Below are 14,731 nucleotides of genomic sequence, written 5' to 3'. Positions count from 1 at the left end.
AAAAAAAGAAAAGTCAACAGTGTACTTTGATCCAACCAGTATTTACTAAACATCTTCTCTGTGTACAAAGATCAAGAGGATGCGGCAGTGCTACGTCTAAGAAAAAAAAAGATAAAAATCAGTTAATAACATTAGCTAATCATCAAGTTCCTGTAAGCATATCACCACTGAAATGCTTATAATAAAAGGATGGAGTTTGCTGGGTGGCATAAGGAGCAGAAGTATCAATAAATTAGGAGGTGTTGAAGAAAAAACGAGGAGTCAGGACAAGATTGGGTTTGGAATTCACCCAGGGTTGGGTCGGACACACCCAAGTGCGAAGGCTCAGAGGAGAGCGTCGTTAGCCAACCTATACCTGGCACAGACCTGGGTGTGTGAAGAGTTGCACGTTTGTTCTCTCTTTGGCTGTGAGAAGAAACAGGTTGTAGAAGCCTGGAAAAGTAGATGAAGGGTGGAGCCTGGACTGTCATTTCAGTGCTTAGGAGGTTACTTGTGTTCTGTAGGCAGTGGTGAGCTGTGGAAAGCCTTCGAGTGGCTGCTCTGTTGGAAAGTGAATGGGGCAGGTGTGTGCTTTGGTTTCAGGTTAGCAGTCATCACCCAGGGGCATGTGCTGTGCAGGGCTCTGTGCGTGACGCTGGGGAACTACCCCGGGTGCATAGAAGAGGGGCACCTAGCCAGCCTGGATAGGGAGAGGTAGGTGGAAGGGTGGGTGTGGAGATGAGTGGACTAAGGCATAGAAAAGTTGGGTGATGGACTCCAGGTCATACAGCCTACCTGCAAGAGTGCAGATGGGGAGATATTGGCAAACACCAGCCTTATGAAATCTTCCAGGTTTCTCTGAGCAAAGGCCTGGGCTGTCACTCGTTTTCTGGGCAGAGGGTCAGAGTAGAGCTCAAGAAAGAAATCTCAAGCATTATTAGAAATCTCATTAAAACAGGATATGAAGGTAAAGCAGTGAGAGTTCATTGGTGATGTAATTAAGGGAACTAGAGGCCCTGCTGTCTGGAGAAGGCCTCACTTTGACTTGATGTGGGAGAAACTCAGTGCATTGACCATAATCCTGAAAGTTAAGAAAGTATTTTTAAAGAGTCCTGTGTGGCAAAGGCTAGAAACAGACAATTTATGATGGAAGATACAGAGTGCGCTAATGAGCGTATGAAAAATCGCTCTAACTTCATTGTTAGTCACAGAAATGTGTATTAAAATGTTTCTTGCAGGTGGCCGGGGGTGGGGGGGGGAGCCCTGCCTGGCGGCGTAGGGGTTAAGTTTGCACACTCCGCTTGGTGGCCCCGGGTTGGCTGGTTGGGATCCGGGGCATGGACCTATGCACTGCTTATCAAGCCATGCTGTGGCAGGCGTCCCATATACAAAATAGAGGAAGATGGGCACAGATGTTAGCTCAGGGCCAATCTTCCTCATAAAACAAGAAACAAAACCCAAAAAACTTTCTTGCCTTCCAAATTGCCAAAAATTTAAAAAAAGAGAATGTCTTTATATGGGGGGATGGGAGGGGCTATAAATTATACATTTTTGGAGAGCAAGTGTGTATCAGGAGCTAGAAAGGTATATATCCTCTCACCCAATTCCACCTGTGGGTTCTACTTGTGGGCCTTTATCTTTACAAAATAATCAAGTATCCTTTGTTGACTCCAGGAAGGGCCAGATCACTGGGAGTCAGGGGTTAGAAAGGAGGCTTTTGACTGTATTGAATCATGGGAATATATTACTCTTTCTGGAAATAGGTACATTAATAAAAAATAATCATTCATTTCTAAGAATTATGTGCAAATAAAGTACTCTATAGACTTAAAAAAAATAAAATCATGTTTTTCAAGGGTATAGGAAAATACTCTTCACATTATGTGAGTTTAAAAAGGATAGTCTAAGACTATATATATGATATGATCCTACTTTCCTATGAAAATTTTATTTGCATTAGAAACACTGGAAGTGAATCTACCAACATCTTAACTTTTTTTAATTATCAAATTGTGGAATTTTGGTTGATTTTTATTTTTTCTCTGTTTTTTGTATTTTTCATAATGTACATATTTTTATCCATAATAAAAATGTTTCTTAGAACATACATACACAGACATTTCTCTTCAAGATGGCAGACTGAACATATGGATTTATATCCTATTTTCTTCCAAAATTCCACTGAAATGGAAGGGAAGATATAAAAAAGTGAATAAAAACATAATAGTACTAGAGAGAAAGGGACTAGCAGTGAACACTGACTAGAGGTTGGTAAGCAGATGGATCCCATTTCCAGAGACCAGATGGAAAGATCTCTTAACCTCAGACACATCCAGGAGGCACCACAGAAGTGAGTTGTTTTTCCTGACAAAAACCTTGAGTAACTCCTAGCCAGTAAACAAGCACGGAGAGGCGAAATAGGACATGGGGAATCCAGGAGGAATAAGAGTCTGGATATTGAAAATGAAACTATGAAAGTATTGAAATAAAATACGGGAAGATTATTTTATAATTTAGGACTGGGCAAGGAAACTTCCACAGAAACTGTCAGTTGGTGATTTGACTACATAAAAAATGTAAACATTTGTACAGCAAAAACAAAATATCAAAAGCAAAGTAAAATGACAAGGAACAGACTAGGAGAAAATATTTTCACATAAAGAATTGACAATTGATAATTAGCCACAATTTATAGCATTTCTATAAACCAATTTGAGTAAAGCAGTAGGAAAAATGGGTGAAGAAATGCCCATTTCTTTTTTTCTGGCACTATTATGTTTTTATTCACATTTTTGTATCTTTCCTTTCATTTTGATGGGATTTGGGAAGAAAATAATACATAAATGCATATACTCAGGCAATTTGTAGGCAAATAGATACATAGGACTGAAAACATCTGAAAAGATGCTAAATTTCACTGGTATTCATAAAAATGCAATTTGAAAAGGAATATCTTTCATTCATTGGTATTGAGATATTAAAAAGTTAGATAAAAATCCAGAAATGGTGAGGGTATTGGAATACAGGCATTCTCATGCATTGTGTGTGAGAGTATAAGTTGGCGTACGCTTTATGGAAGGCTATTGGGCAGTAGCTATCATGCCTATTGTCTCTGCTCTTTCACTTCTAGGAATGGATCACATAGCAATATTGACACATGTGTGGAGAAAATTCTCATTGAAGCTTGTTTGCAATAGCAAAAAATTAGAAACTACTTAGATGCACATCTGTTCCATTAATCATGGTGTAGTCATAGAACAGAATTCTATGAAGGTGACAAAAAGAATGAAGTTAGAAGTGTGTTTACTGGCAGGGAGAGATCTCCAGAGTATGTTAAGTGAAAAAAAGGACACAATTACTCCATTGAAGTTAACTTTATGGTTATATTATTTGGGAGTCTGTGTGTGTGTGTGATACAGGTAAAAATGCATGGAAGAATGGGTCTGACAGACACACAAAGTGCAAACTGGAAAACTACACCTCAACCTGTAAGTTGATAGGTGACCCCCCTCGGTCTTGGAGTGGTTGGGTTTTAAAGGCAAAAAGTGCAGAGTATGCAAGCTTCAGGCTGAGTCCAGTTCTGATTGGTTGACCTTTCCAGCTAGAGTTTATCTTGTGCCTGGGGCTTTCCAAATGTCCTAACTGCAGGGAAAAACTGCCACATTGTTCTTCAGCCATCTGGCAACAGTCAAGGTTAAAATGTAATTTTTTATTTCTGCCTATAGTTCATCCTTGAGGTACATGGTAACTGTCCTGTTGACTTTGGCTTGGTTCTTATCTCTTTCTTTTATCAGTTCCCCTTCTTGATCATAGGTTCACCAGGGTGACACCTTTGATCAATTAGGAGAATATTCAGGACCTTTGATGCCCGAGTGCCCTCTTGGCTGCTTGGGTTCTATCTAGTCCCACAGACGAGGCATCAGAGAGGGTGGCATGGGCTGAATGTAGGTCATGACTTGAACCAACATCCTATGGGTTGCCAGTGGTGGGGTGGTATCCAGACACCACTGCGAGATGTTTAGTCAGGTGACGGGGAGCTGTCAGCAAATTGCTGTCTTTTCAGCAGTTCTCCTGTTCTGTAAAGCAAACTCAGAAACTTTGGTTACTTTGTTTCTCACAACAACATGTGGGTATGAGGCATGCTTTCACCCTAATCCAGGGGAAATTCTAACTGTTTCTTTCTCAGTTTCAATCCCAGTGTCTTATGATCACTCCTCAATCTTGGGGAATGGGGGCAAAGACTGTTGTAGTTACTTCCTGCTGTGAAAGGGCAAAGATCAAGGTCAGAGGAATGAAATTGTTCTACCTTTACTTTAAAATATTTTTGGGTACCAGGTGGGGAGAGCGAGGAATGCTTGACATGACTAATATTTTAGTACTCTGATTAATGGCTTTGAAACAGTACAGAAGTCCACATTTTATAATTACATAGACAACCACATGTATTAGCATAATAGACAGCCCAAATTTTAGTATCCCCTCCATAATGGACCTCAATCCCTGGGGAATCCAGGAAAAGAGGCCTGTAACCCAATCAAAGTTAGGGCTTGGAAACTCATGTGGAATCTGATGAAACAAAAACAAATTAACACTTGGGGCAAATTATAAATTAATTCCTGAGCCTAGGGACAGCCAATCAAGAAGATTTCTAGATATCAGGGTTGAAGCACCTTTTGCAGATTGAAATGTCTCTGATAATGTCATGAGGGTGTTCAGGTAACTTTTTGAGTGGCTTATACAGCAGTGGCTTAGAACAGGCATGGAGATTGTCTAAACATGGCCCATTATAGTGATCTCTCTTAAGTTTATACCAAGCTGCCCAGTTTCAGTTTGCAGGGCCTCAGAAAAAAAGGGTGGTTTCAGTTCTCAATGATTCCACATGAAAAGGATAGAAAGAATTGAAAACATTAGTTTGGAGATCTGTACCAGATATTTGAGGAAACTAGGAGAATTCAGGATCCAGCCCAGTTTACAGATAGAAAACAAAAACCTCAAAGACAATTAACAGAACTAGAATCCATTACCCACAAATGTGTACTATAGTTTTTACTGAAACATAATTTTTCTCTCCATAATCACCCTCATTTTTGCCAAAGATTGCCAAATGAAGACTCACTGGCTTGCAAAATAGTTTAGTTTTAAAAAACTTGGCCCAATTATTTACATGAGTACAGCAAGAATGACAATTGATCATACGGGCTCTTTTAAATCTGCTTTGCTGGAACTTTTTATAAGGAATCTCAGATTGAACTTTAAAGGCCTCTTGAGGCCAGGAAAGGCAAGCCAAGGGCTTTTCATTAGACTCTGCCTGTAATACCTACAGATTTAGGTGAATTCCTCTCTTTTTAAGGTCCCCCAAATATCCTGAGGTTCTTGCACCTGCCAGGGAAGTGACCTTCTTTACTCACCTGGTAAGGCTGCTAGGAAGCCTGTAAGCAAGGTATCAGGCCAATATTTCCAAATGGCTTTATTTATTTTATAAAGTCAATCCTTGTTCCTTAAAGCTGTTTGGCCATATCTGAGTTTATGCATGCTTTTCTCAAATATGACATTTCAGTCAAAACCTTGGTAATATATCTAGTGTTTCCAATTGTGTCTTGCTATAAGGAGAACAGATTTTTATTGAAATTATGCAAACAAATAAATTGCCATGAAAATAAGAATACTCACTTATCGAAAGTTTCCAAATTCTGGAGGGATCACATATGGAGAAAAAGATAAATACTTTAATTCTACTTACAAATTGCTATAAGTCTTAGTTAGCTTAAGAGAAAAGATTTCTTTAAATCTGGCAAAGCAAAACATTGGAGCATCTTCCTTGGTTCATGTATCGCATGTAATTGAATAGTTCTTCTACTTGAACCCAGTTTTTCCATTAGTTTTTTTTTTTTAACTTTGGCTGATGATTGAGGATCATCAATGCCTGATGATTGAGGATGATAGGAATCAAGAAGTTTAAAAAAGGTTAAAAGTCTAAGAAGTTTAAAAGGGTTCTGTTAAAGTTTGTACAATTTGCCCAGCGATGTGGGTGCCTTGATCATTGGAGACTGTGGAGGGTATACTCCAAGTAGGAAATACATTTTCTAATAATTTCTTTGCCATTTTGAGGTTATCAGCTTTGTGGCAAAGGAGGGCTTTAACCCATCCTGAAAACATACGTACAATAAAGGAACATAATGATAACCCATACTCTCTAGCATTTGAATGAAATCCAGCTGCGGGTGCTCAAAGGACCCAGAGGGAGGATTTTTGAGGCCTCTTGGGAAAGAAATAATTTTTCTTAATGCACCATGGTGGGTGAATGGATTTAAAAATGAAAAAAATGGGGTTTTCCAGGGAGCTGGGAAGAACCAAGTGGTGTCTTGGGTTTCCCATAGCACTAACTGTTTGTTTCATTTATAGCCAGTGTTCACTCATCATAATTTCTCTGATCCAGGAGCAGACTGTTGCCATGTTACAAGGACATAAGGATGGTGAAAGTCTGGCAATGAGGGGTCATTTTTTTCTTTTTTTTGCAAGAGAAGCAGTGTGGACTTCATCCACATGTGTCATAAGCTTTATAGATTCTGTTTTTGCTGCCTTTGCGTGAAAGTCAGCTGAGAGCACTTTCCTTATATTTAGCATGAACCTCAATTTTCATGACAAACAACATTTTATACCAGGATATATTAGATTTCTAGGAATTTCACATAATTTCAGGAGCTCTCATAACATATAAAGACAACATAAAGAAGACTTAATGTTATTTTTTTTCAGATAATGCCTCCCATGTAATTTAACTTACAAAATATGTCTAATTAGTTTAATATCTCCCTCTTTATAGACAGAGAGAACAAATTTTTTGAGAAGTCTCAGGGCCCATTGAAAATTCCCGCAGTTCCTTTTTTAAGTCAAAAGAAAGATTTTACCCAGGATTTGAACCCTGTGGAAAGTTTGTCAAAAATATCAAAAGGTTTTAAAACACTTGGTCAAATGGGAAATAATGCTTGGTTATCTATTTTACCAAGGTGACAAAGAAGATGTTAAAGGCAAACATACAGCGTTAAACAGGTAAAAAAAAAATCAAACCCTAAAAGACAGACCTCACCCTCTTTGAACATAGGAAATTATTTTAACAAAACATGGATTTTCTGTCTTTTAGGTAGACTTACTAAAAAATAAAGAAAAACCTTTTAAAATTTCTTATCGAGAGTAAAGTAAAAGTTCAGGAAAATTATCCTTTTAAGAGAGAGAGAAAGCCACATTCTAATTTTTGTACCAGCTTACTTTTGATATTAACACTTATTTACTTAATTGGATTTATTTTAATCTTAGCCAAATTGACTGTGTACAAAACTCTTTCCTCAAGGTTTTACTTCCATAAACCTTGTGTCACTTGCTTTTTACATTAGAATTTGTTCCATGCCTTCCTTTCTGTTTTACCTCCCTAGTGCTTGAGGATGAATTTATCTTCCTTAACAAAACAAAGAAAAATATATCCTTTCTTTATACCTTCTTACTGAAAAAACCTCCTATTGTCTACTTTTCATGTATAGTCATTTCTCAATTTTAAAACTTGCACAGTTTATCTAGAAAAGAAATGATGCAGGGCAGTGGTTAGAGGATAACTACAGATTTTAGTATTAGAGGATAGTGTAATTGCCTATGCATTATACTGAATGAATATAAACTCCTTTTAAATAATATAGTTAAAATAAACCATACACTTTTTGGAAATTACAATATGAGATCCACTTGTGTCTATAGGTTCATCCTGACATTGTTCTACCAAACTGGGAATGATAGAACAGACAGTGGCAAGAAGATCCCCACATTATTGCTGAAGAGAGTTGCTTTAAGTTGAGTAGGCGGAATAAAGATTTGAAAGATGGAACAACTTCTAAACTGATGGCAGAGCTATAAATATCTGGGAAGCCACCACCAGAATTTTCAGCCCTGCGAATACTTATAAGAAATGGGGGAAGTTCTTTTAAATAAAGACTGTTTCTTGGCTGTAAATCTGAAAAGAAAGGCACAGAGTTTGGGTTTATCAGAGAGTGATTGCAGCTTGGCCTTGAGGAGTTATCATTGTGTGTGTACAGAACAGAAAGGGTGGTTGTCCTCGTATTGGCTTCTCCATCTGGCCGCATAGACCCTTCTGTTTTTCAGTTTACTGTGGGATAGGAGCCGTGACTTTCAAACATGTTGGATCATTCCATAGCAAGGTATATACTGTATATTATGGCCCAGCATATATATAGATGAGAGAGAAAGCTCTCATGAGATTTCCATTGCTTCTCATTTTCCAAAGGGTCTCCTGCTTCTTTGCCTGCATTCCCTCAGCATCCATGCACCCAGTTTGCATGGAGTTAATTTATGGTTATTATTCTAAGTGTTCTGACATTTTCACTTTGTTTCATTTTGTATTTTTAGCTCTTTTTCCACCTTTTAAAAACTATTTGTATTCTTTGCTTTCCAGTGAAAACTAGGAAGCAGGCAATCGTGAACTGTCTATCATATATTAGCATCCTATAGTAGATTAGCAAACCCATAAACACATTTCATAATTTTTAGAAGCATATTTCTTTTTACAGCAAGCTTTTCAATGTGGCACAAAACATGTCTACTGATATACCCAAATATTGTTTGTCTCTATAAAAAACATTTAGAAAGCCAAAACTAGACAAACTTATGTTTAGCAATCAATGTCTCAATATACCATCCTATCCAGAAATGATTTAGATATTCAATGAATATCCATTATTAGGTTAACTTAGTATATGCTTTTATCATATTTACATATATTTAAACATTTGCTTTTAACAACTGTGTTCGGATTAGATGTTAAATAGTTAACCATCATCACAAGTCATTCTCTCCACTGACAAATTCCACAACAGAAACAGCATGAGCCCATCTGCCCAGTAACCCAGGTAGGAGAAATTGTATGTTTGCATTATATTCAATATTGATAACTCTGAAGACATGCCTGCTGTTTTTATTAAACCAACAAACTTAAACATACTTTGATTTACCAAAGATCATTTTTTAAATCATGTTAATCTGAAACATATCTGGGCTAGTTTGTATTACAGTTACAAATAATTTATATAAGTGCTTACTTCAAGCCAATTATATAGAACTCTTTTAGAAATTATATCATCAGGAGGCAGATAAATACATATATATAGAGAGACTTACATACATGGACATGTACAGAGAGATAAACCTAAACAGAGATCTTTAAGATTTTAGCTATGTCTCAGGCACAGAACTCAAAAGAATAGTTGGATCCAAATTGTTCCCTGGCAGATGGACCTGTTCAGATGGCCAAAGACTTTTACTAAGGATTTTTTTTTTCTTTTTTGCTCTAAGGATTGTTTTTAGAGTTGTTTTTGAAGTCATTTTGTCTTTTAGAAGCTTCTGCATGTTAATCAAAGAATGCCTTCCATTGTGAGCGGGTTTTGAATCCTCTTCTTTAAAGGTGACCCTTAAGGTGGACTTACCTGAAACAGAGATTTTCTAGAATGGCCATTATAATTTCAAATTATCGCAGAAGTTTACCCATTTTCACTTGCTTAATTTTAGATCAGGAATTTTGGGGCGTCGAAGTAGGGGAGCACAGCAAGAGAGGAGAGAGGAGCAGCAGATTTGATTTTGTTTTGCTAGCGCTAGCACTAGTGTGGTCAGCAGCTGACACTCTCCAATCTAGCATGCTTTTTATTTAATTATTTTCTTTTAACGAGGCAGTAAGGGATTCCTGGTCTTGTTTACAAGCCTCAGAAAAGTTAAAATAGACTTCACAAAGTCTTTGAGAGGTTTGATATCTCCTTTTTTCCAATTGAGCATGCAAATAAATCAATTTGGGAACATCAAAGGAGCCCCACTGTGGCCAATGTAATTTTAGATCATCTTTAGTAATTTGGACCCAGGTAACAAGGAACTTGCAAGTATTCGGCCCCTAATTTTTGTACATAAAGGCTGAAGGAGTGGTGGCAGGCAGCTGGCCATTTGCTGTTTCTCTAGCAATCTTTAGAACAAAAAGGTGTCCATCCCGCATGGAGAAACCTCCCTGTATTGGAGAAAGCTCCCTGTAAATCAGCTGCAGCTGAACCTCATGAGGGATTCCCCTCCTTAGAAATTGAGGGATTCCCCTCCTACAACAGCTTCTAGACCTCTAGCAAAGTGGGATGTTGAGCATGTGAGAGGGCCTTCCCTTGGTCATCCTCCTGAGGCCATTGGAGATGCACAGGAGTAGTCAAGGGGCTCTGGGTTGTGCCGGCATGCAGTGCACAGTCGACCCCCAGGAGCAGATCAGCCAACTGCATCATATCCCATCTTCTGCTTTTGCTGGCTTAAAATTCTTCATCATTTATTTTTGAACTTGTGTGTTGTAAGTTGAGTTCGATAAGACGATGGAGTGTGTGCACGAGCACAGACAGTATGCTGGGTGGCAGTGTGCACATGGGGTTGTGGTCCAGCAGCCGCCCACACGCACAGTGGCCAGTGCACATGTAGCAGTTGGTGCTGCATTCATGTGCCCACGTGAGGCAGTTTGGGGTGTCACAGGGCCCCAAGAAGGTCGCTGGGCCTGGAACTGCCCAGATTGGTGCTGGTATTGCTGGCAGAAGCAGCAGCAGAAGTAGAGGTGGCAGTGGTTGTGGCTGCAGGAGACAGAGGGTTCCAAGTGGAGGCAGTGCTAAGACCTGGGGTGTAAGGCTGGATTGCCCACTGTCCCCACAGCCTCTCCCTAAGGCATTGGCACAAATATTAACTCTCCTGTCTGAGCACCAGAACAAGAATTGCCGGTGCTCAGGCTGTAAACTTTGTTAGTAAATCATTGAAAAATAATAGTGTACCCTTGGACATGGTAATAAAGCATATCAAAGAGTTATCAAAATCCTTCAAAGATTTAGAAGTTCTGCTTGTGAAAACTGCTGCTACATTGCAAAGCAAACATTCACAGGCTTAGAAAGAGGAATTAAATTTAAAGATCGTTGCATTGGATGAAAAAACACTTTTTATTTGAAATTTCCCATGAACCAATTGAGTGAGAAACGCCATTTATAAATTAATTTTTTCGTTGTAATTGAAGATACTGTGACAGAATACATAAATAGGCATTTTGAATTATGTGCAAATCATGAAATAAATTTTGGTTCCTCATATGATATCTACAAATTATAGGAAATGTCAGAAGAAACATTAAAATGCCATTGTATAAATTTGCATTTGAAATCATAGACTTACATAGATTTACATGCATCTGATTTGTATGAAAAGTTAAATATTTTTAGAAAAATTATTGTATGAGATTCATCAGCTCTAAATACACTAACCTTTAAGTTTTCAAAGTAATTTATCAGAAATTTATCCTAATGTTGTCATAGTCTGTAACATACACTTGAAAGCTCCAGTAACAATTGCTTCAGCAAAAAGTTCGTTTTCAAAGTTACAATAATTATTAAAAATTATCTGCAATCTTTTATTCGTCTAGAGTGACAGATGTCACTTTCACTTACATTGATTGAAAATGAAGTTGCTAAAAGTATAGATTTTGATGATCTAATAAATGAATTTGCAAAAAAGTAAGTCAGAAAAATCTTATCACCAATCAAGTTATCATATTGATAAAGTATTATTTATTATATTTTATAAAATGACGAAACCAAAAATTTTATAATTTTTTATAATTTGTAAGTTTGTTGTTACCCATGTATCACAATCATCACTGTTATGTTTTATAAGTAATAAAATATTTTTAAAGGAAGAGCCTTATATTTTAGTACCTTTTATGGCACTTTTTCCCTGCTTTTCGGACAAAGGGCCCACCTTTTTATTTTGCGTGGGGCCTTGCGCCTTCTGCCCTAGCCCCGCACAGTTGTTCTCCCCCAGGGTGGGATCCCTCTTTCCTGGAGCGCCTTGAAGCTGACTGGGGCCGTGGCGCCTCAGGAACCTATCTCCTGCTCTTGAACCTGAGGCACCTGCTGGAGACATCTTTTCTTTATTTTAAGAGGGAATTGCGTATTTTACTCACTGTTTTCTTTGATTTGCCTGCAGTATACCATCAGGGATCCTTTAAAGATTTTATTTTTCCTTCTGCTTCCCAAAGCCCCCCAGCACATAGCTGTATATATTTTAGTTGTAGGTCCTTCTAGTTGTGGTACGTGGGATGCTCCCTCAGCATAGCCTGATGAGCGGTGCTAGGTCCACGCCCGGGATTCGAACCAGTGAAACCCTGGGCCACCGAAGCAGAGCGCACAAACTTAACCACTCTGCCACGGGGCGGGCCCCAGGGATCCTTTCCATCATAAGCAGCGTTGCCTAGAGCCATATTTCACCTGTGACTCTTACTGCGTTGCTAGAGAGAAAAGAGCTAGGGGGTCAACCTAAAAGAAAATTCTCTTGCAGAAAAGCAGGTTTTGTTAACCCTTTACTCCTAATATGTAAATACAAATGAAAGATAACAGATGAGCAGACTATGCAGTGTAAAGCTAATAGATAGGAAGCCAGACTTCCAACAATATTAACTAGGAAATAGGCAATACTAAACTGAACCAAAGCCCCTATGTGGCTAATAGCTGTCACAATGATCCTATACCTTATTTAGTGACTGTCTTATTCACCACTAATTTCTAGTGCCATACATAGTACTCAGTTGAATGAATAAGTGAATGAATAAAAGACTCTCCTTAGGCTGGACAATTGAAAATAAGACAGGCCTAACCTAGAAGTAGTAAGATACCTTCTTGGGTGAGTGACGTGAAAGCTGACAGGACAGGTCTTCTGATACCCAAGTGAGGGGATGTGGACCAGTTTATTTAGAGATAAATGACACCTCAAAAGCCGTTGCTGGGTGTCAACACAGTTAGACAAAAGTATGTTAATGCTCCTGAGGCATAAAGAAAATTTAAATTGTTATTTGAATACTTGGTTGACGAAGGCAGAGAGGGGTCAACATTTTGCAAAGTTTTTACTAACAGAACTGTTAAAAGATAACTCATTTCCTTAAAAATATTGCATTGCATTTTGGAATGTTCCTCTATTTGTTCAAAATTTTTTCTCTAATTTGTTCATCTCAAGTTAACCTATGCTTTCTTTGAATGAATATAGAAATATTGTGTCCCAAATAATGCGATAGGTCTTATGTATTGAGTGCTCATGCTTTGGTTAACAAAATATGTACTTTAATTTACTTGGAATTTCATTTTTTGGTTTTACCACTGCTCTCTAGCTCTTGAACCTGATGGAGGTAAAGCTAGATTGATATTTAGTGATTACAGCTGAAGAACTATGCCAAACCCAGAAGGTGCCATTGTTAAGAATGTTTGCCAAATGGCTGGCATGTGTGGTGCACATTCAAACGAGAATACATTTTTTTAAAGGGAGGAGTTGACATCGTGTGTTCAAATACATGATTGTTAAGAACATTTTATTGACCTAATTATGAAAATAAGTTGCCTTCTCAACCAGTAGTTTACAGAAGTCTAATGTGAAATTTTTTTCATTATGCAGGAAAGAAGTTAGGAATTGTTTGATACCTTCAGATGCAAACAGACATGATTAGTTACAGATTTATTTTATCAAATAAGCAGATTCAATCCCACTAAGGGCCTTGTTATGGTCATCCAACTCCAGTAGGAATTAATGGGCAACCGAATAAGCCTTCGCTTTGTATTTTTCTTAATCACAAAACTAATATGTTTCTTTAAATCTGATGTTGAAAAATTATCAGCCTAAAACACTGATTTACAAGATCATTATCTATAATGGCCTCTTTCCTAAAAGTATCATATATTGTCTATTTAAAAATTAAATTAGGATCAATTTACATTAATATATTTTTATAGATACATTATATTCACTTAGTTCATTGGAATGGCTGTGATGTCCTTATTTGCCAAACTAAAAAATGGTAGCAAAAACTGCATACGTAATTTGAACGCCTAGAAAAATGATCTGTGTGTAAACCGTGTCCTGGCGAGAAGGTTGGCACTTTTGAAAGCCTCAGTAATTCTTGGTGAACTGGAATGCTTTAAGCATTAGGAGCAGTTCCAAATAGTCTATCCTTCTAACACTTTATTTTATTACCACATTTAAGGCTTCACCTATAGGTGTTCTCTCTCGGTTTCAGTCTGAACTTCGTCTGCTTTGTTTCTCCCTTTGAAAGAAGCCATGCAAGTGTGTACTCCAAGGTACTCCGCAAGAGCAATCGTCATTTCTGTAGATAGTATTCTAGAGAAAAGCAGAGAAAAATATCACAATCCTTTAGAAGGGGTCAAAGAGATTTCTTTGCAAAGATTACTTTTGAATTAACGGAAAGCGTGAGTTGTCCTGATTCATGCTGTGTGTCACTAAACGAGAGCGATGAACAAAGAAATGATGTGTCACATACATTGAGTGCTGTCTAACATCCAGGGAGCTTGGAAAAATCCCAGTGCTCAGGCCATGATTTCTCCATATATTGCACTCACTGAGTACTGTGGATAGACTACGGTCATCCTGATTTACTAGACTAATAAGTGGTAGCAAAAGCTAGAAAGAAAGCCAGACTGATGAGAGGAGAATTTCTCGGGCCTGGGCACTGGTAGTTTTAGATGTTTGCCAGGTGATTCCAGTGTGTACCCGAGGTTGAGAACCATTACTTTAGTTCCTAGAAGATAGAGGAACTTTACCTTCAGCTTGGTTCTGCTTAGATCAACTTAGATCTAGGCTTAGTGCTGCTTAGATCAGCTCAGTTCTGTTCAACTCAACCCAACTTAGCAAATATTTA

At 38.0% G+C, this 14,731-nt stretch overlaps 2 protein-coding genes across 8 annotated transcripts in view; one reads left to right on the top strand and one right to left on the bottom strand.

The window, feature by feature from the left end:
• LOC138915393 (uncharacterized) overlaps positions 1-14,731 on the top strand; it is a 77,621-nt gene that overhangs the window by 1,107 nt on the left and 61,783 nt on the right. The window lies entirely within an intron of this gene.
• LOC100067739 (short-chain dehydrogenase/reductase family 16C member 6) overlaps positions 10,961-14,731 on the bottom strand; it is a 45,884-nt gene continuing 42,113 nt past the window's right edge. The window contains exon 8 of the mRNA XM_001497709.4: positions 10,961-14,193. Coding sequence (XP_001497759.2) covers positions 14,067-14,193 — 127 coding nt within the window. The 3' untranslated portion in view covers positions 10,961-14,066. The remainder of the gene's footprint in view (positions 14,194-14,731) is intronic.

The sequence above is a fragment of the Equus caballus genome, chromosome 9 (genome assembly GCF_041296265.1).
Source record: "Equus caballus isolate H_3958 breed thoroughbred chromosome 9, TB-T2T, whole genome shotgun sequence".
Classification (NCBI taxonomy): Eukaryota; Metazoa; Chordata; class Mammalia; order Perissodactyla; family Equidae; genus Equus; species Equus caballus.
Note: the sequence above shows the minus strand (reverse complement) of the source record. Positions and strands in the feature narration are given on the sequence as shown.